The sequence below is a fragment of the Varroa jacobsoni genome, unplaced genomic scaffold (assembly GCF_002532875.2).
Source record: "Varroa jacobsoni isolate VJ856 unplaced genomic scaffold, vjacob_1.0 scaffold_1133, whole genome shotgun sequence".
NCBI classification, from domain to species: domain Eukaryota; kingdom Metazoa; phylum Arthropoda; class Arachnida; order Mesostigmata; family Varroidae; genus Varroa; species Varroa jacobsoni.
This window is the reverse complement of record NW_019214035.1, coordinates 1-23,369: the sequence shown is the minus strand read 5'-3', so window position 1 is coordinate 23,369 and position 23,369 is coordinate 1. Positions and strand designations below refer to the sequence as shown.

Here is a 23,369-nt window from a genome sequence, read left to right as displayed (position 1 = left end):
TGTATATACATATGTTCCTCTTGTCAAATGTGAAAAATTCGCCGGAAGCTGCTTTCACTGCTTTTATCGGTTAGGTACACACAGGAAGCCTAAATTGCTCTATGTGCTATCCACGTTGAATATAAGACAGCTGGCGTTTTATTATGCCTATGTTCTCGCATATATATATATATATATATATATAGTAGCCATAACAGTTGAAATAAATAGAACCCGGATGTTTCGTTTTCGTTGTCGACAACAATAGCTAGTCTGCCTGCGCATAGCAGAATCAATATATTGTACCCAGAATAGTTGATGTCGGCGTAGCTGTCAGCGCCTAGAAGTCGAAAAAGCTGCTTCGAGGAAAGACAGTAGTAAATATAGAAGCAAGGAAGGGGCCTTTACGTTCACTGGCTGTATTTCTGCTCGCAGAGTTCTAGCCGCGCAGCGGCCAGATGCAGCGTTTCGAGTTGGCAAACATTTGATATGTTTAGATTGGTGCGTAGTTCCAAACGCTACGGCCTTTTGGCCTTAATCCGCTCTAATGAAGCGTCTCATCGAGCTGATTGATGGTGTAGCTCACAGAGAGAGATCGGATGGTCGGTGATTCGATGCCAGAGACTACCATTTGAATAGGGGACAAAAGCCAGAAATCCGCCCCTCACCCGAGCCTATTCAGTGTGGTAAAAGGCGAAATAAAAGTTTATTATTTATATAGCCATTCCCACATATGGATCTTCAATATGATACTTGTCGGCTCAGCTAGATAGACCTCTTCGAGGGTCGGCCCAGAAACTGGCCTCCGAAGCGAGCTTTTAAGAATTATGTGCTTTTTTTTTGAGGCACTGTATTATATACACCTAATTCAGCTGTGCACAGTTTGTTGGTGGTGATGTTCGAGGTCAACTGGTGCGTTACATACTACGAGCGGCCTAAAAACAGTTGGTTGAATGTTAGCTTATGACTGGTTAGGAAATCGTTGAACGTTCGATAGACCGCCATTAACAAAATCTATGTGACACCCTTGGCAGCGGGTCCCGCACGCTAGACACGACATGAAACATCGGACGCTATTACCTGTTCGTGATTCGCGCAGAAATAAATTCCTATCATTCTTTAAATATATAATTAACTTCTGTCAAGTTGAAGATACTAAAAAACTCATTCATCTTAAACCCTTGCCTACATCTCTTAATCAAAAATGAAAAGGAAATAAGCCTAGCTTTATCATTATAATTAATTTTATTAATACTAATGTTGTAAAAGCTTCACATCGAACGCGATCCCAGCTTAACCATGTTGATATGGCAATACGGTTTTTTTTATGTTCTATCGTATGATATCAAGACAGTCAAGTCTTCGGTTAACAAATGCGAGGCCCCACCAACAACACATAACTACACGACTTCTGTCAATAATAACATTTAATAGTATATCGTTTAGCTATTTTTGGAAATCTCGCGTCCGTTGCAATTCTTTACTGCTCTAACTAGTGTCTTTTGTTCTTCGATTTCATGTTTTCGTTCAGAGATAGCCGTACAGTTGTCCTAAGTAAAGGGGCGACCGGCCTAGGCTTTAACATCGTCGGAGGCGAGGACGGCGAAGGTATATTCATTTCGTATATCCTCGGCGGTGGCGCCGCTGACCTCAGCGGACAGTTACGGCGCGGAGATCAAATCCTAGCGGTGAATAGCATCGACCTGCGTCAGGCCACGCACGAACAGGCTGCCCAGGCACTTAAAGGAGCAGGACACACCGTGTCTATGACGGTGCAGTATAGACCTGATGGTAAGTCATTGTTTTAGGCAACGAACGAAACAAAGCGAAATCAAAACCAGACACAAAATCAATGAAGAGGAGAGCTTCATCGTTTTTTTCTTCCTAACACCTTCGAGTTTGTCAAAATCATCCTTTCTTAAGATCCCACAATAAAGGGTATCGATACCATATTCTTAGGGTGACATTCCTCTGATCCTATAGCTCGATACGTTGGCGACAGAGCAGAAGTATGCTTCGTGTATTTGTCCAGCTTTCGTCAGCTTTATTTACCAATTGTCATGACTTCATTTTGTCTAAGTACATGTACGTAGGTTGAGCGGCGATAAGTGAAACAGTTATCGTCATTCAGAGGCTCTGACCCCCCAAGTAGCATCCAGATACTTACTCATGAAGATCACTGAATTGCAAAATCACTAATACACCTGCATAAATTCTTACTAAGCTAATTTTGTAATAGTAAACGATCATTATCTCTATCATAATAACATAAAACAAGGAACAATCTTGTAATGTTATTGTGGTTTGCCGTACGAAATCTGTTGATTTTTTATATCGTTCATATTCATATCTAGGCTTGGCATTGGTTCGCTATGAAAATACGAGTATTTCTGTCTAAAAACAACTTGCTATAGGAAGCGCAGGTTTACCTCGTGTTTTGCGTTAGCGTCATAGTATCCTTATTTTTTCTTAACAATCTTTGTCACCCGCATGTAGGACTAATCTACACACCGTGCGAAGGCTCAACAAATAGACGCGGTTTTGCATATTAGTTAGCTTACGGAAGAAAATGCCCTCTCGGAAAAGGCTCGCCTTATCTAGTTACAAGACCTACTCTTGTACATATTGTCCTTCACACACTTGCAGAACGCTGCCATCACTTATAAACTCACTACCAGGATCGCGCTACCTTAAACGGGCCCGCAATTATCACTAGGCGGCGTATGCTATCCCATGATTCGACCACCGTTATCCAATAAAATGATCGACAAGCGTGTACGGACGCGCTTGTTCGTTTTTTCAGGCTTGCTTGACTCAGTACCTAAAATAACCTTGTTTTACCAGCAGCAGGCAGTTGCAGCTTTTGTGGTTTCTTCTTGTGGATTAACGATCTTCCCGTAAGCCCACACGAGAAAACAAGATAGATAAAAAGTAGCGAAGAGACAAAGTGCAGAATTAGGAAAAAGGAGATCACAGCTTTGGCTGTATAACTTGCTGATGGATTTAATAGTAACATCTGCCGCAAACATGCGAAACACAGAGGCGCCCAGGAACTGGAGAACTCTGATGTATTAATAGATGAACAATTCGTAAAGCAGTCGCTTTTCTAGGTGAAGTATAGGAAGTAGAACTTTGAGGAAAAATCGCCAGTGACCGTATACAACCTCTCGACGAAACCGAAGGCACAAAATGTAAAGAGCGCAGATACAAATCGAAAATGGATACCGTGCGGAAACAGATCCAAATCAAGGAACATATGATAAAACACTGCTAATCTTGTTGAAACAATTTTTGCGCAGCGTAATCGATCCTATTGACTGTCGAGTACACACGAATCCCGAATTGTTTAGTATGAACTATTTCGGCTGATGTGGTCCAGAGTTTTTTTCTAGTCAAATATGTTCCGTAGTTGCTATTGAAAGATCTAGGAATTGATGTTCCTAGTTAGTGACAAGTATGCCCTCATGTTGAATTGAATCTTACGCCCTTATATCACATGCCGACATCTTTTTCGTGGTAAAACTTGAGCGGCGGTACTAAGTAGGCGAATTAATTTGCAGATTACGTTCCCATGTAAGCGGTAAGTGCGATCAGTAGACATTATTTGGAATTTCTATAAAATCCTTCTGGATAAACGATACTAAAACGATCTGAGGGCGTACTCGTGTAAAAAGAAGGTTTCGACTCATTTGCTTTTCGATGAATTTACGCTCAACTTGAATGATCCCTTGTTTCCCCGTCATTTCAAGACATTGCCACCCTAGCTATTTTGAAGCTGCGTTAAATCTATTCACATAACTCGTCATCCAACACCGTCTATTCGTATTGTACAGTTGCGGCAATTTACCATACGAAAGCCCTGATTTCCCGATGATGAGCCATTTGGAAATGGTGAGTCTGAGAGCTGATTTTGAATGGAAAGGACACAAACCTTACCTGTGTTGTTGCACGACGTGTACGAGCTCCCCGCACGTTTACAGACGTTTTTTACACTTAAGGGAGCTCGTTTTAAGACCTGACCTTGTGCCATATTCCCTGTGCTGTGTTTGCCCGACAGAACTCTCGGCAGCTGTCCATTTTGAATCTTCTTTACATCAACGACAAGTGGCCCAGGCTCGTCACTTTGTTCGCAGCTACTATCATCGTCCGACAGTTGCGTTATCTACACTTTTCTCTGACACGTCCGACGAAGCCACCTTTATGTATTCTGAACTACAAGGTCTACGCGGTACTCGAATAAACATGTCCATATCTAATTTCGATTCGTTTACTCAATTCTGTCAACATCGCGATGCCTTCAAAGCGGCCTTATCAGGTTCACATTTACGTCACGCTATCATGTTCTTTCATCATAGCGTTGACACCCATCGATTGACACCCACCTCAACCAATGCTGTGTACTCTAGACTGCGTGACTTTCAACCATTGCCTGTGCCAACCGTTTCCAGTATCGTACACCACGATAAATTGTAACCTGGCTCAATCACGAACCAGCTCGCGTTGATCGCTGCTTTGAGCCGTTATAATAGTTTATAATGATATTAGATTCCCAAAAGACGCGAGGCTGTCTTGTATGCGTAGTATTATTAGTAGGACTGTCCGAATTGTCCTTCTTATGTTCAAAGGTGATGATATCTTTGCCGATTTCGCAAATAATCGTAATGAATTTTTTAAATCAATTTTTGAGAGCTTTTGTTCCATGTATTGATAACAGCGGAGTATCACTGATTACTGTCTCATACTCGCGAGACAGAGATCGAACTTCCCATTCTGTAATCTTGCGTAAGTTGCTTGGATTGGCAGGATAAAACTCGATTTAATACGAACATAAGCGTCAAATGTTTGTTTTTGTCCGTTTTTCTTAGCTAGCTGTACTTGACCATTGTTTTTCTGCCAATTGTTGGTGTCATTTTTTGGGGATACTTGTCCCCTCTGTACTCCTCAGGAGTACAGCTGCTCTTAAAGATACTCTCCACATAGTTTTCCACCCATTATTAGACATCGACTGAACCTCAAAATGTCCTCTTGGTTGGGTCGTTGCGGCCTCACTATATACTTCTCCCTAGAAATAGCTTTATGCATTCTGTCTGCTTTGTCAGTCGGTCCTTTTCCCCTTTAATGCGCCTCACGGTTAGCAGTATTCTAAAAGAAGTCGATTACGATTTCGACTTTTTTTTTTCTCAGTGTTATTTGCAAGTTCGTCCTGTTTTCACTGGGGCGGATTTGCATGCACATGCACACACCCACAAGCCGTAGACACATCTATAGACGCATACACGTCTACAGGGACCTCACTTACCCTCGTGCACGGACCGTATCTAGCGGTTATGAGATGCGCGACAAACGACGTGCTGCGATGATATCATCTGATTGTTACAAGTCTGTTGCTAAACGCTGGAATGAGCAGATGACGATTTCAGCATCGTCTGCGACAAGCCCGACAATCGTTGCGCGGGCGCGTTATGTTCGCGACTCTTTCCCGAACGGCTGCTAGTTTCACAGCATCTTTTGGCATACGCCAACGCATCGCCCTTACATAGCGACGCATTGGTATAGCGTAACGTCTAGCGGAATGGTTGGGGTGACAAAATCTCTGGTTTAAGAAGGTCGTTGGTTATTGCAAAGCTTGTGATTAAATAAAGAAAAGAACCGGGAACATATTTTTAGCGAATTTTTGGTACTGTGTAGTTTCATTGTGGGCGGTGCTCATATTTTGTGTGATATATTAAGGACCAATCTGTGTTAAAAGCAGGCCACGTAAATGCTTTTAGTTTTTTTTTTTATCTCGTTTGCTATTTCGTCTTATAATTTTGTTCCTAATTTCTTAAGTGCTCGGATCCATTCTACTTTAAAAAAAGACTACAGTATGATAAAGAGCATTATGCCTCTTTTGAAACTTTGTCCGTGAAATTTATGAGTCGTAATGAACTCTATGAAATAATTTGCCCCTTTTCTTGCTTTTATAGGTTCTTCGTTAAACGAATGTTTGATCTGAGGACGAAAAAAAAAACGTGCATTTTAATAATAAAGAAAAAATATTGCTTCTACGTAAACTCAACAGCAGGTAATAAATACTACAAGCTAGCTTGCTGTCGCTCAGCGATCTATTAAGTCTAACAACGACTGAGTTAATCAGAGCTTGTTCATTTAGCCAGTTAACCAACTGAATCCTGCGGTCATCTACACGTTACGAAAATATTGAAAAATCGGGAGCGGAAAAACAGAAACAATGGTGTTTCTTACGTTATAGTAACGGAGGCGTCACGGAGTCGCTCACTGTTGTTGGCACACCAGTCTAAACGATAGCCGAACGACCTCAACGACAAACATTCGCCAATCTCCCATGATGATATCAGCGACAATGTCGGCGAAGGAATCGCTAAACGTATTTGTCTATGAAAGAAGATCACCATGAAAGGAGAACGAACGTTAATTAATAACATATAGAGTGAGAAAATTACGTATAATAATCACAGTCATTAGAAGTATCTGAAAAAGACCGAATATAGAAATCCGACTATCCCGTATTCTACTCGATAGCATAACAGATTATTAACGATGTTTGCCTTCAGGGAACCTCAGCGCACAGCGTCGAGATTCGTCGGTTGTCGCCGGCTCTGCCATGGGTCGTGTGCACGATAAGAATTAACACCGAATAGAAAACGATTCGCCATTTGGTGAAGACCGTACACATACAATTCCGTAGTACATTGAGACGTTATCGTCAGTACGACAGTGAAAGATCATTCTGTAGTAACGTGATCGTTTACGAGGCCTAGAAATATCTAGTAAGGTGGCCGGTGGCGGTTCACGGTCGGACTAGAACAACCCTTCCCATAAAAGTAATGCCTGTACGAATACCTAAGGCCGGCGTGCCAAACGTCAAACGAAATACGTAAAAGAGGCTGCAATAGGTATTATTCTTATTTGCAATTCCCGCCAGCTATTTTCTAGGCATTTTTTTTCGTCGTCCATTAGTCGATTCAGCTTGTGTTCAACGCGCCAGTATTCGAATATCAAAGACTGTAATAGCTTTCAGTTTACGCATTGTTCCAGCTACATATCTATGTCTATATGCATGGGCTTGACGTCTTATTCATACGTACACGCTGTGGAAATTGGTGTTTTATGTTCTGCTATTAATTGTTACACTGGTGGTGCCGTTGGATTTGGTATTTGTTAAATGATCCGGAAGTACTAATTATGATGATCAAGCCATTCATTGATGAGCGGAAAAAGGCTATGATTAGTTTTTACTCTGATGGAAGATACCTATCACGGGGATAACTATTGTTCCCTGATATAACGTAGTCAGCTCTTATATAGGAGGGAAGGACAAATCACGCTCAGTGTTTTTGCGATACTTCTGTATAGATCTAGACACAGCTTGTGACATCGATCATACATCCGACAGTGCACGCCAGATGTAATGGAAACGAGAGCTGACGTGCCGTTTGGATATAGTTCCTTATTAGACATAAAATTAAGTTGATCTGGCAACTTTGGACCACTGGAAACATGTGTGGCGCTTTTGACAATTTTCTTTGACTCGTGGTGGTCCAAGAAATCGAGCTTGGTATTAAATCATATCGAAGTAAACAGTCGAAATGATTCATAAATAGCGTCAAATAACGGCGAAGGAAAATGAGGTCCTTGGTCCGATATCATTTGTTGAGACTGAAGAGGAATTGTCGTGAAGGTTGACGAATACAAGGAACATAACTCAGTTGAATGATGTTCTATGCTGGATAACTATTATACACGCTAGCGGATAAACACGAATGATACTGTTGCTAAGCAATGCTCTGGTCGTAAGCCGAAGCCGGTGGGTCTAGTTGAATTCAACCGCGTTTCAATACTACGCGCTATAAGAACATCTATCATTCGTCAAGGCGATTGTTATCCGTAACTATTGATGCAAGACGAATTAAAATTAAGGATGGCTTTGAAATGAAATAAAACTGTCGTATTCCAGAATTAAAACTTCCAGCAGCAGGTTTTAACAGAATTTTCTTCTTGTGCCAAGCCGAGTTGAACAGCATTTTCCTAGTGGTTTCCAGTCGTTTTTTAGCCGTCTCTCTCCGAATTTTTCGTCAGTCACTTGTACGTCTTGCCTGCCTTTTTCGGCCCACCTCGTTATCAAAACAGGAAAAGTGCCAACTAATTCGTGCTTCTTTATTTGCCGTGCTAATTTTATTTCTTAAACTTATTCTAATATCGCGGAATCTTTTATCGATAACTCACTCCGAGTATCACACTGCCTAAACAATAGTTCGACGTTATCGAGTTGGGTGTTCAACTATGGGGTGTGGGGGCAGGGTCGACGTATAGGGACGGAGATGAAGATTTGAGTCGGATGACATAAATCGTGACGAGATCGAAGCTGAGCAACCGACGGCGAACTGTTAGACTGAGAGAAAAATATCTTCCTCACTTCTACCCTACAAAACTTCAGTATCCCTGCACATTCATCTGCTTTGTGAATTTCTCTGGAACCGGATTGTCTAAGGAGTACTGGCCCCACTGTAGTCTTCGCCTTTATCCACGTCCGTACCTGCATAGATATCTCACGATTAACTTATTGTTTTAGCTTCATGTTAGGAAAAGGTCTGCTAGACAAGTGTGGACAAGAACAGTCCTGCAAAGCAAGGACTAGAGGGTCCTGCAAAGGATTGTGCTCTTCACGAAGCAGTTGTGCCTAACGCTCTAAGAGTCTAGCGAGAATCAACCTATTTCAAAAAGGACAAGAACCTTCAGAAAGAACCTTCTTCTCTGTTTCCCTCTGTCGATAAATATCTTCATAGACGTCGATATCTTATCCTGTAACCAGTCATAACCGATTACCAGTTCAACTATAGGTCCCGTTTACTACCCTTGCTGTAACTAAGCCGCTGGCCATATGCTTCGCTATTGTCGGTAGCAGTCGTCTGTCGAGGTAGTCTAGAGGAATAACAGCTCTTAATTAACCATACCGTTTTGGTACCAGCTTACCTCTTAATTCCGTTAAAAGCTGCTCAGCTCACCATGACTTCGAAGCAGCCGGTTAACAATTGGCCGTAATTATCTGGCGCCAGAATTCGTTACTTCGCTGCCCTCGTTACTTTCGACCAAATGACTCTGGTCTCCCAGCACCCAGCGTCGCTCGTGGTGATGCGGGCGGAGGCGCGAGGGAGGGAGGGAGGGAGGTGTCTGGAGAGTGAATCCAAGATGGCCGCCTTCATCAGCCGTGGCCTGTCTCGTTTGGAGCACCTCACTCCGGCTAACGAGAGCAAGCATTGACACCGTTACTTCTGCTATGAGCGTGTTGCTCCGCCAAATGCTCGGTTATCAAAGGAGCGAGGTCCCGGATCCTCCGAACTAGAGGCACTAGAAGAACTCGATAGCTGAGTGCGACTGGTAAGCTCTGCTACTAAAGTTGACTGGGCGGTTTGTTGCTTTGTTGGCTGGCGGTTTTGTTAATGACTGACTGCACGTCGGCAGCGGTAGACCGATACACAGCCATTAGGCTGAGGCCAGTTGCTGGAGGCTTCCAGCGTTATGCGCGACGACAGCAAAAAGAGAAACTGTCCTTTGCGCAACGCTATTTTAAGTAAAATACCCACTTGCTGCTATTTCTGCTGCACACGTATTATTGTGGATTAAGAGACGTGATTTCGACGACAGTATACAGTGCTGAAGCCGAACCACAATTTCTTGCGAGTGTCTCAGGTGTCGTTAACCCGGGATCAAACAGCAAAAGTTCCGTGCAATCGTTTACCGTCTAAAAGATACATAGAGACGAGTTCACACTAATAAAAGGGTGAGCGGCGACAACAAAAACAGTAGCAAAAGCACTAGGAACAACTGTTGAAACGCACATGGAATACGGAACAGGGTGAGAAAGAGCGCTCAGTAGCAACCTGTCGTAGTTTTGATCGGACTCATCGCTCGGATGACGATTCCCTGTATATCTATAAACAAACTGAATTCACTATCCGGAATCGTTGCGTCGCGCTGCTTGGACAGGTAGTCGTCACAACGTCAGATATGTCGTCCTGGATTTTTTCCTCGGCAGGGATAACAGTCGTTTGCGAGTCGTTCTTAGGTATTGTGGTGTCGTTTATCACAGATCGACATGATGACGGGTTCAATCTAGGCGCCAAGAAGCAAGGGATAGCCAAGACGTGCGGATCACCGACCGGTATGGCTCCGTGCGAGATGTAGACGAGTATGCGATATTCGTCGACGAGTTGCTGGTACGATTTTGGCTTAATATTACCACAGAAAGTGCATTTACAGCGTAGTTAGTGTAATTCACCCTGTGAATAGCTCTGCCCTAATTTGCCTTCCTGCGATGGGGGTGGGGGTGGGGCGCCTTTGGCGGATTCATTTGGACCTATCATGTCTGCAGTAGTGCCACCGTTAGGCCAAGCCGATGCCAAAACGGGACTACACCGTTAATTAAAGTTCTTGTTTTCCCGCTGAAAGTATTCTCTAACTAAATGGTCGAGCGATACAGGGATTTCATGCACAAGCTCTGCTAAGCAAGTCAACTGCTCTAGAGACTGCAACCTCCCATGGCGTCAGCGACAGTAGCAATCGAGAACAGATAGATGGAGTTTGACGGCGTACGATGGAAACAAATGGTTCTGCCAAACAATTACGTCACTTGGTTATAACAGGTATGCATACACATACCTATGCAGGAGCGACTGCGCCTAACATTCCGTGCAGATAAAGAAACTTTCTCGAACGTCAAGTAACACATACAATCTCTAGAGCCTGTTTTGTCACTAGAATTTCGCGCACGAACGAACTACCGTAAGCATTATCCGCTGTTGCGTTCGCTGCACCCCCCAAAGCCCTTACGATCAACAGACGGACAGTTTCATCCTTGTAGCAATCGCTAGATTCGAAGTCCCGTTGCCCGCACCCAGCTTTGCCACTCGGAGTCAAGGGCTGAACTAAGCATTGTGGCTCCTTTACCATTGGCGACTTGTAGAACACGACGGGACGACATTCGGTTACCGGCGGAAAGTTTTAGACCGCGAACAGTAAACAAACAGGAGTTTTAACTTTTATGGTTGAGTTTCTATGAATGGGGCTAAGTTGCTTATTTGTCTCGACTTCGAAGGATCAACGCGGAATTAGCGGTAACTTGGCGACACGTAACGTTACAACGCATCAACCAGACTTGAGCTGTAGGGAATTTCCGGCAAATTATCTGCATAATTCGTCGCTGATGCAGGGGTCGAAAAACGGATATCTGGAGCTTATCGAGATAAGCTAAAGCACGACAATTGTCAAGATAAGCAAACAGAGGATATCAAGGAACATGTTCGGAAGGTGTGCGGTGGACCTACCTATCGAGCCGGCAACAGCCAACTCATGGCCGATGTCAGCCAAATTTGGTGACCTGTATTTGTCAGATACATAGTAAAGCTAAAATCTATTGAAACATAAACATCGAGTCGTCTAGATGTGACATGGGATATTTTCGAGGTCGTCGAGATCATCCCGAAGCAAAACAGCTTCTCACAGATTGTCCGTCGTACTCATTTTGTCATGAAGTATCTGTTCGACGCAAACATGAATCTGGCTGATTTCGGTAATAACTTTCATTGGCATTACAAGCTCAACTAGGACAATCCGAGATCATCACTTGCTACAATACGAGCCAATAAATGCTGGACATGTCAAGTAGTCGTTGACCCGTAGCGAAGCAGTAACGAACGAATTCAACGGGACTTCAAGCTAGCAACGCCGTTTAGAATTTCAACAGGGTATGACACCGACAAATCCAAGGATTTGAGGCGCCCACAAAGACGATACTAAAGTGACCGCAAGATCTACACACAGACATGCGCGCAGGAAACATAAACAAACAAAGCTGAGATATAATATCAACCGCAATAACCACAATAATAACAGCATCTAACAATATACAACAAGTGCCTCTAGTCAGACTTTGGGAAAAAGCATTAGCGAAAGTATATGTACATCCACGTTGATATGAGGTCATCATTCCCAAAATTGCCAATATTTGTACACGAATAAAGAAGGAAGGATCAAAAGGATGCAGCGTCGAAACTGTGTGCCATATATATATATCGATCATTCTAATTGAAGGAGAGTAACAACCGAAACGGTTCGCGTACTTTCATCGCACAGAAGATTCATCGACTGTGATCAATTAGGAGGACTTTTATAAGCATACGCGGTTCTTGCTTGCTAGCACAGAGCGTGGCAAAAGTACCATTTTTAAAGGCCGCTTTATTTGAATACAGGAGTAGATGTTTTCCACGGACTTTGATCGGTCGATAAAAGTGATGATTTCGGACTGAGTGCTTTTCCGCATATTTGTGGTTTTATCAAGTGAAGATTGCGTCAAAGGAATGGGTACACTGAATTGTTATACCGACCCAGCTAATCAAATGGATTGGTATCTTACGGATTCTAAAAGTCCGCTCAAATGAGATCAATTATCGGCGGGTTGAGAAGTGCTGGCATCCAGATGGACAGACGTGAACCGTGTGGTGCTTGTGACAAACGTCAGCATACATCCATGCTCTAGGATTGAAAGAATACGTTCTAAAGCATTCCTGTTGGTGACAGTCGCGGCCACAAGCCTTTTCGTTTATTGTTTTGGCAAAGTCCGGCTCTATCAGTTGCTCTCGTAAATGACAAGAAGGTCAACGATATTGAAGACCTTACGTCATCAACAAACATGTGATAAAAGCATTACCGCAAAATTAATACATGATGCGCTGAAGCTGCGGACAAACCCTGTAGGAAGTCTGAGTCACAGGAAGGTGATTTAGTGCGTAATAGGGGAGCTGTAAGTACTTGTTGAGTGTTGTGGATCAGCTGTTCAAGTGGGCTCACGAGGATAAAAGACCGCCTTTTGTATCGGACTCCATCGGGACACACGCCTAAGATTCATATTAACCAAGGTTCGGTCGACGCAACTCAACGAGTTTTCTTTCTGCAGCAGTGATTCTCTTCCCCTAACTACGTTAGATATAGAAATGATCAGTAGCTGTGTTTACGGGAAATAAATGAAAAAAAGACAGTGACTCTACAGTGCATAAGATGACATTGGTCTCAGTCTTGTCTGTCGCTTGATCAGTCATCAGGTCGCTCAAGCTCAGCAAGTTGAAGCGGAACGATTCTGACAAATCGATTTTGAATATGTTCAATTTATGCTATCTAGAACGCTCAGACACTGTCGTAGAGGTATATCGTAGAGATACGTTTTTAGGAATTATGTTTGATTTTTCAAGGGCGCAGAGGAAGCTTTGTGCCAATGCAGGATATATCGTGTGTTCATTCACTGGATACTTTATTTGCCCCGCCTGTAACATCTGCTGATTTACATCTGCACTTGTTTACGTATTGAACGCTAGCGGCTGTCTGGTTGAATGACGAGAGTCTCTTTATAGATTGATTCGAATGGATGTATGTACGAATGACACGTTTGAAGCGGCCTGGTCAGTACTACAGCTGCAAACGATAATTTCTTGTTTCCGATTTTCAACGGCGTATACGTTTCTTTATGTACAGGGTAGGGCGAAGGTGGACTTTCAGTAAAAAGCCCATGCAATTAAGAAATAATTTGATCTGTAGCTGTGCAAAAAGCAAGCTGCCAATTGAAGCAGGACCAACTTGAGATTTCTCAGTTTTTTTCTAGTAAGAAATGCATTTCGTATTATTAGATTTACATTTTGCCCCGCTGCAAATCTACTTTTTTTTTCGTACGCTGAACATAATAAACCTGCTTCACTTATAGCACATAGGCAGAAAGTCAAGACAGGGATATGTTTGCAGCACATAAAAAGCTACAAAATTTCGTTGTTTTTTTTTAAGTTTTTTAGTAGTTGCGATCTTCTGCTTGCCCTATTCATATCCATCTGTATATCGACAAGGTATCACTATTCTGATCCGTTTGGTGTTGGCCGAAAAACGATATTTCCTCCATAGAGACGCGTGCAAATTTCATCGGACAGCATAGTATGATGGCATTGTATATCACTAATAATATATGGAAATGTAAAATTACTCTTACGTGTCTGCTGCTGATGATTATTGTTGGTATCATTGTTACTATTGGCTATCATTATTTTCAGAGTACAACAGATTTGAAGCGAAAATAAATGAACTCCGGGAGCAAATGCTGAACAATTCAGGCGGCTGCGTGTCAGGGAGCATCAGGACTTCCCAGAAGAGGTCGCTGTTCGTCAAAGCATTGTTCGATTACGAACCGCAGAGGGATAGCGGTCTACCCTCCAGGGGGCTACCCTTCAGGTGTGTATGTTTAGGTATTGAATAGGTCTGTCAGTATGATCTTAGTTAGTCTTACTGGGTTATTCTTAGCGTTCAATTTGTAAGTTGTATCATACTAAGCCCAAATTGAAGCCAAACTGTTTATGGCCAGCAAATAATTCTATCATAATCTTTTAACAAGCTTCAACGTTCTATGGACAGCGCGTCGCAAACTTGTTGGTATTTTTTGCTTTTGCCATCATCGCCTTTTGCCATATATATATATTATGTGTACATTTATAGATTTGGCGACATTCTACACGTGACAAATGCGAGTGATGATGAGTGGTGGCAGGCGCGGAGAGTTCTCCCGCCGGGACACGAGGATTTTGTTGGGATCATCCCATCCAAGAGGCGGGTTGAACGACGAGAGCGGGCCAGACTGAAGACTGTCAAATTTCAGGTAAAAATTCAATATTAATGAAAACAATACATAAAATTTAATTTTAGGTTGAATGCATTATTAACTACAAGCATCATAGCTAAACTATTTACCTACCTACTAACACTGCCGTTCTGTACTGTTATCTTATTCTATCTATATATTATTTATTTTTTCCGGCATCATTATTATTATTGACTATATTTATAAAATATGCCACTATTTCGATACGCACTTATCTATTATTTGAGTCGGTTTTAATATTAAACCGAAAACGCTGCCCATATTTGATCCTTAACTTCATCGAAAACTATAAGGCTTGCTTCCCACCTCTTGTCAAGCCACGTGTTTTACTCAATGATAAAACACCAATTCGTAACTAACCTTTGAAAAAATCAATTTTATAAACGATTTCCTCCACTCATTTACGGTGCTGTATGTTTGTAATCGTGGTTTTTTTTTACTTACACTAATGTCAAATAATTTTCATGTACCAGAATTCACTTGTACAGATTAGTTTATTACCCCAGCCATCTCACCTCCACTTCCATCGTCAACGTTTTTCTATTCATCATGTTGTGCCAGGACATAGTATGCGCTATCCGTAGTCACATAATCAGCGGTTTTTCTTCGGCCTACTCCCATTGACCTTAACGTTCCTACGACCAGCCAATCGTTCTTGTTTCAAACTGTATTCTCATACCCTGTTCGGTCGACAGCGGACAGCTTCTAAGCGGCTGTTTCGTGTCGCTCAAAGAGCAGATCAAGATCAGTTAGGCCTGTTCGTTACCGGCTTGCTTTTGAATAGAAAACCATTGGTTTCTAGATTCTCCGTTTCGTTCTTCTTTTTCTGCTGACCTACAAATGTTCTCTGTTTGTGTAACAAGCATCAACTGCTTTCGCTCGTCTGGTACCTTTTTCATCGGCGTTCTTTCTGTCGGTGTTCATGAATGTAGTCAAGTAATTTTCGCACATATCATTTACCGATATGCCGCCGGTAGCCCGTCTAGCCTGCCTGTGAAAAACGGCCTCATGCGTACTCCTAGTTTTGTTCCTTCTCGTGGCCTGTTCGCATCCCGTAATGAGCTCGTGTGGCATTTGTTGTTCCTTATCCCTATCGTCTGCGTTCTGCCGTTTATTATTGGCTCCTGTATCGTCCTGCTCTTTCCCTGCCTTCCAGTGTCTCGGCCTGGGGCGGCCACCGGGACATTGCTCGCATCTGTTAGGAAAAACGTTACCGGCATAGCAATAGACGACGCTATAACCTGCGAGCCTTGTTATATGTGCTGTTGCTGCTGCCAGTGTCAACAACGGCAACGATGAGGACTATTACGATAGTAGCCGCCGCTGCTAATACTCCTCCTGACGCCGGCGCTGTGGGCATTACCCTTATTCCTGCTCTGGGTTGATGATGATCGTGTGCGTTCGTTAATTTTAGTCTTTCCGTATTGGCAGCAGCAGCTGCGCATTCCACTGTGCATCGGCGACCGAATAAAACAGCTCACAGCTGGTCGTTTGCCCCGGAAGCAATGCATAGTCAAGGAGAGCGCCTACCTATTTTTGGTTACTGCGTACCCCCTGCGTTAGGAATACTGCCATTACGTCTATAACTTGGTAGGCAGGCGCCTCAGGCCTTGTCCAATAATCAAGATAGAACCTGATAAGGTCTGGTCGGCCTACTTGCACCAGCTGCGTGGTGCCCGGGTAGCAGCAGCGTAATGCCGTTGCTTGCAGATCTCGAACTCAGTGGAAGAGCCAAACAGGAAGGGTCTCTCGAACATCCTATTATTACCAGCCAACTAGGGCGTTAACTCCAGATAGCCGCCCCACAAAGCACCAGTTAACTGTCCCGCATCGACGTTAGATGATCGAGGGTCAAATGCCAGTCGAAAGCTGTGTTGATAAGTGGTTGGTTAACTCTGTGAGAAAGACTGACTTTAGGCCTATTGTGGTCGAGCAGAGGTTTGTCCTGCATCAGAACCGTAGTTAACACCGTTTCAGCTCTTGAGCCCTCACAAAAAACGATAGCGAGCCCGTTACTACCTACTCCTTGACCCAATTGGCTTGCCGCTTGAACTAGATAGTTTTCCTTACGCTTGACTCTGACTAGTGAGCAAATAAACTCTGCCCTCTCCGGGTTCAACTAAATTTTTGATGGCATATACATACGTCTTTTACCTTCTTGACTTCTCCAACTTCCTTGAATTTATTCCTTCCGTCCACTCACTTTCCTGCGAAGAATTCTGTCTGTTATTGGAGACTGGGCCGAAAGGAGCTGTGACCCACCTCCGTAAGTCTGCCTCGATAGGCTTAAGGCAGCAATGTTTTATATTTACGCACATGCGGACATATACATCTGACCTAGCCGGGCACATATACGCGAACGCGCCAGGAGCTTGCTAAAACTGGCTCGTTTGGCCTAATATGGTCTGGCTGGTGCTTCTAACCTGTACCCCGTAAATGAGTTGAGAAACCTAGGTGGAGCATTTACTGTTCTGTTACGACCCACAATACAACTGACTAGGATCGACTGTCTCATATTGCTACCCCTCGCACCAAGAGAATGGAGAAATTCATTGTAAATTAGTGTTCACCAATTGGCAGGGTGTATAGATAATGGCTAAATGACGTCAAGGTCGACATCAAGTGTCTTTAAATAGAACATCTAAGTAATTAATTTTATTAATGGCATGCACCACACATCTGTTAATATCGTTGTAATTTAACGTTAACTTCATACTATTTTTGTAGACATATAGCCCGGAAACCGAAAAATTATAGACCTTAGTTTGTTTCCCTGTGCTCCTCATGTGCTAACACTTGTGTCAACGGAATATTATTTGCGTTCAGGGCGGAGGGTTAGGACACTACTCGGGTGGGTCTGGAGGAACGTTGGACAGAAAGAAAAAGAACTTTTCGTTCAGTCGCAAGTTCCCCTTCATGAAGAGCCGGGATGGCGCTGACGGACTGGACTTCGACGGCAGCCATGACACCAGCAACCAGGACAGTGAGTAATTCTCCCACGATCGTGTAATAGTAGCGTGTATGTCTACTACTCAATCACAAGGTAATGATGCTGTTTGTACCATTTCTGAAGAGTCAGTACTGACAGCTCTGTAGTGTAGGCTTTTCAAGTTTGTGCACCAACTGTAATCGAATACTTTTATCTCAAGTTATTATTCCTAAACACACAGTATAACAAACAATAATTGTTTGCCTATTTGTGTCGTGATGACTGTAGGCGCGGCTGGAGTGTCTTCGGATAGTGAAGCCTCGTCCGTAGGCTGTCGGGAACGTGGCGGGACCGGCGGAGATACCGAGACCGTGCTCAGCTACGAACCTGTTGTGGAAACGCCGATAAACTATGTCCGGCCGGTTGTCATTCTGGGTCCTCTCAAGGACAGAATCAACGATGACCTCATTTCCGAGTTTCCTAATAATTTTGCTTCCTGTGTACCACGTAAGTATCAAGTTAAGATAAAGACCCAACTAGGATAATTGCAGCACTCTTCAATTGGCTCGTGCTCGTAGCTTTTGCTGTACTGAATGATCAATACAATATGTGGTGGAACAAATGTAGAGTGAACGAATCAGCGTAAGGGGAAAATGGGTTGAAAACAACAACTTTAGAGCGCTCGAAAAACAATGTAATACTTCTGGTTTTGTTGTTTTGTGGAAATTGTTTGATCAAATGTCAGAAAGGCCATCTTTTTACTTTGCGAAAGCATTCGACCGATCTTCGATGACAGAGTACAACAGATACCCATTTTCTCGACGGCTAGTTATGTACTGTCCACCGTGAAAAGCCGGAAAAACTAAACCCAGATTAAACGTTTTACGAATTTTTAACCGTTATTAACAAAGTTCCCGTATATATATCGTTCAACAACTGATAATTTTTATAGTTTATGGACAGTTGACTTATCGTTTATTTTCAGTAGAAAACCATTTTTCGACGTGAATAACGCGGCGCGGCGTAAAATAGAAATGTCGTTTGTGCTATATTGTTCCTTCGTCAAACCAAGTTAGCTGCAAAGCGTAAGAACCGTCGTTGAGATGGCCGACACCTATACATACACACACATACATGCTCTTGCTCGTAAGATAACTAATCATAACCTCTAAACAATCGCTCGTCACCATTATCGTCGACATCCCGCCATCAATAAGTGTCGTCACCTTTATTTCTAACCATCAATGCTTCGTTTTCACCGCTGCGTTCACACGCTATTGCTTTACCTGCAGACACCACACGTCCACAGCGCGACTATGAAGTGGACGGACGCGACTATCACTTTGTTACGTCCCGTGAGCAAATGGAGCGCGACATTCAAGCACACGCGTTCATCGAGGCGGGCCAATATAACGACAACCTCTATGGAACATCGGTAGCGGCAGTGAGGCTGGTGGCTGAACAGCAACGGAAGCATTGCATACTCGACGTTTCGGCGAATGCTATTAAACGGTTACAGGCAGCCGGACTTGAACCTGTCGCCGTACTCATTAAACCTAAAAATGTTGAAGCAATTCTCGAAATGAATCGACGGATCTCTGATGAACAAGCAACCAAACTTTACGAACGGGCGTTAAAGATCGAGCACGAGTTCAGTGAGTATAAACGCTAGGGGCTGATGAGGTTGCACAGAGTTGTTTTTGGTGTACTCATTGATCGATGGGTAGAAACATACGATGTGTATCTTATCTAATAATAATTGTTTTTTTTTTTTTTCTTTATAGCTGTTTGTACAAAATTGGAGCTGGAACTAAGGAGAAAATTGAAAGCGATATGTTGCTGCTATATTTTCGCATGTTGGATAGTTCACAAAGCCTGCTATGTGATTCATTATGCTAGATTCAGCTTGTTTTCACAATACGACTATGTTTATTGTTTTATTTAGAATTAATAATGGTATATACGATTCAGTAGCATTTCTTTAGAAATTCGAGACGTGTTTTTTTTTGACTCGTAATGCTTGTTTTCGACATGCCTGTATGTACAGAAAAAAAACCCATTAACATAAGTACCCTTTTCAACACAGAACTACGATATCTTATCGTTACGACTCACGATGCGGTTTTTTTTCCACCGTATGCACGTGCACTTACAGGCGAAGTTTTAACAGCAATTGTGACGGGCGAAACCGCTGACGAAGTCTACGAAAAGGTGCGACACGTCATCGAGCTTCACTCGTCGCCTTCGGCTTGGCTGCCTTCTCCTCATAAGCTATAGTTTACGCTATAGTAGCTGCCATAGGGCTAGTGGGGAAGCAAAAAAAAAGAAGAAGCAATTTATGTTCGTTCACAGCTGGCTGCAGTGTCGCTAACCTGAAACAAATAAAAATTAAATGGAAACGACCGAAAGGGAGTCCGAATAACAAAAATATATACGAAGATACACAGCAACGCGAAAAAAGAGAAATGGGGAAAGCAATGGGCAAAAATCTGAGGACAATGTACCGGTGCTATTGAAAGCATCTTGATGGCAGAGCTGGAAATGAAATGAAGAATGCGTACGTCGTCGGCTTCATCAGCTAAAAGCGATGATCATTTTGATTAAATCTAAGGGAAGATGACCGTGGACGATGTATATGATGGAAATTAAAAAATAATAACTACTTTAGCAACAGTAGCAGTAATGGTAATACCGACAATACTGCAATATCGTAAAACCATGAAATATAACTTTCTTTCCCCCTCCCCGACGACGATCACCACAACGACACAGCCATGATTACAAACCATCCGGTGTTAATAAGCACCTATTTTGCACACGTGCATCTCGTTCCCATGATTGGGACGGCTGTATGTGAAGGTCTTCATAGAAACGAGAAGGTCCTGCCACAGAAAAACGGCTGGTGATCACCGCGTAGCCAAAGGTCTTACCGCCTCCGGCGGACTAAATTCATTCAGCTGGCTGCACTCCGCAACAGAACGTGTGAGTTACGAATACAACGACCACTCCCTAACCCTTCACCTGTACTACGCTTCCAGATATCGATGCACCAACAGTGGTTTGTGAGCAAAATCATAGATTAGGAGCGTATATCTTCCGAAATACAAGGTATCAAAATATGAGGAAGGATGCAACAAGACAGGTGAAGATCTTAGCGCGAAGCGACATCGTGGGCGATTTTGCCAACACAACGATGCGGCTCAAGGAAGAAGTTTTTGCAACGTCACGACGGTCCTCACCACTGGCTCAAGTAACTGACAAGTACATTTTGGCCAGGTCTTTTAAGGTCTAAGGCCTTCAACCTATAGTGTACATACAATTAAGAACATTAGTATGCATAGTACCACTGCTCAGATGACTCCTTTTGACATGACAAAATGAGAAAAAATTTGATTTACTTATAATTGCTAGATACTTCTCTGTTATTCGCTTCCATTGTAAAAATTTGAATTAAATCGATTGTCTGTAAGTGATAATACTACAGCGGAAAGAAGTGGCGATTTGAAACAGCTGTTTTCAAGTATGATTATAGTTACTGACTGTGGACGTTCATTACTGCACCTGCAAAATATGCTGATATTAAAAAAAACACAAGGGGTACGCTAGATTCTTAGTTGTACTGTTAACCGACTGCCGGCCCAGTGGCCGTCTGCTTCTCGGATAGGAGGGCCGCCAGCACCACATGTAGACATACATCGTGAGTATAACACGAACATTTTACAGAAAATACATGTAATTCTCATAAATGACGATGATTTGAAAATCAAGCGGAAATGCTAGAAAACTTTTCATTTCCAGACGGTTAAAGCTAGTCAAACACAGCGGTCCAGAGAAGTGGTTCATAAGGCTAAAAAAGGCGACACAGCTACACGGACTAACAGATTGTACTTTTCCTTCGCACCAATTTCGTACAGATTCGTGGGACTTTACCGAGCGGCTCGGGCTATGATAGAAACCAGATACTACAAAATGTTTCGCAGATAACTAGAGAACTCTCATAATGAGGATTAATGAAGTATAAAATTGGTCCCTCGAAAGATGTTCACAAAATATAGCCGTGAAACCACGGGCGGCCGCAATGTGCCATATTACATACCGCATGTAATTAAGTTTTCGTACACGAGCGCCCGTTACGTGACCAGTCCCAGAAACCAATTTCAGTGAATTTATCGGCCGCGAACTACAGCTGTGGGGGGCATATTTTTTGTTGATATTGACGACTGATTGAAATATCGATTGGTCAGTTCCATGATGACAAAGTTCCATGATGCTAGCAAGCATTGTACAGTACGTAGAAGTGCTTATTTGACCTAAGTTTTCAGAAGAAACGTCTTACCCAAAATTAAGATGATGTTCATCTCTGACTCCGGCATGATCGGTCCGCATTGAAAAGAACACGAAGTAAATTAAACTTGTAGTGTGTAGAAAAGAAGAGAAAAATCATTTGTTTTAGAGTATATAAGTTTTAGGCAAACGACGGCAAATCGGAGAAAAGCCGTCAAAAAACGGGAAATTTAAATCTATCCAAAGTTGCCGACCACCGCTGCACCATCTACCAGTTAGTATCGACAATAACAATAACAAGCAGCAAAGTAACTTAATCACATACGCCAAGTATAGGTAACTACCTCTGATTAGAGAGGGCCAACAAAAAATCCCAGCCAGCCTAATCTGATAGCTTTCGTAATGCCCTAAATTATCTTTCATATTACAACATGTGACATTCTTAAATTACTTGAGTAGGCAGAAGAAGTTCATACTATCTTGCTACGCCACTATCGAACTGCAGGTAGTTCTCTCTACGTTTGCCAAAGTCTTGCAGGCATACTTGCACAGCTCCTGGTGAGGGCTCTCGTAGCGGTTTAACGTCAACCGGTTGTAATGGTTTGTAATTTCCACCAACAGAGAAACAATACGTGATGATAACAACGTCTAATCAAATGGTGACGACATTCTAGAAAAACAAACAAGAGAGATAGCTAGCACCCGAACAAATTGTAATGGACGGCGATCGGGCGCGTGTCGCATGTCGAAACACGCCTTGACACCCTGGGGTGCACCTCGTGGAGGAAACTCAGTTGAGTCAAACGCATTACGGGTGTGTTGATGCCCGTGCAATGATATCTCTGTACAAACAAACACACATGACACATACAATTTTAGGATAAGAGTGTATCAAAGGGAAAATGGTCGTGGCTGTCCTCAACGCGGAGTGGAAAAAAAACAGTAATGAAACGGAAACTGTGAAAACAAAGATGTGTTCCTGATAAAATGCCCGTGCAAATATTGAAAAAAAGGCGACAGAAAGTGTGGCCGCAGTCTATTTTGGGAGAGTTTGATTGAGTTTGAATACAGAAGAAGTAACTATTGCATTGTAGAGACTCGGGCAATGTTCGCTATCACATCACATCACGTTCCAGGACACTGCGCTCTGTTACTAAACGAAGAAGCGCATGAGGGCAAAGAAAACGAACGTTTGCGCATATACACATGTTCACAGCATATATATAGGACGTGCGCAGGATTTCGTTTATTTAGTGTACAATGTTGGTTAGGCTTCTAATGACGTATCAAGAAACAGCAATTGCTACATTAAGAACGGGAGGTGTAACAACAATTGTCTGATAATGTAAGTAAATACAAATCCGATGGAAAAGCGCGTCACGGCAGGCGGAGCGAACATTGTGCCCCTTTTTACATATAAACACACATTATATATATATATATATATATATATATTTATATATATATATA

General features: G+C 42.8%; 1 protein-coding gene across 2 annotated transcripts in view; it reads left to right on the top strand.

Annotated features, from left to right (window-relative positions):
* dlg1 (MAGUK family member discs large 1) overlaps positions 1–22,199 on the top strand; it is a 118,185-nt gene extending 95,986 nt beyond the window's left edge. For both annotated transcript variants that reach the window (XM_086971160.1, XM_086971161.1), the window contains 7 exons: positions 1,511–1,770; positions 14,085–14,262; positions 14,524–14,683; positions 17,513–17,669; positions 17,904–18,122; positions 18,908–19,270; positions 19,771–22,199. In XM_086971160.1, coding sequence (XP_086827286.1) covers positions 1,511–1,770; positions 14,085–14,262; positions 14,524–14,683; positions 17,513–17,669; positions 17,904–18,122; positions 18,908–19,270; positions 19,771–19,892 — 1,459 coding nt within the window. In that variant the 3' untranslated portion in view covers positions 19,893–22,199. The remainder of the gene's footprint in view (positions 1–1,510; positions 1,771–14,084; positions 14,263–14,523; positions 14,684–17,512; positions 17,670–17,903; positions 18,123–18,907; positions 19,271–19,770) is intronic.
* The last annotated feature ends 1,170 nt before the right edge of the window (positions 22,200–23,369 follow it).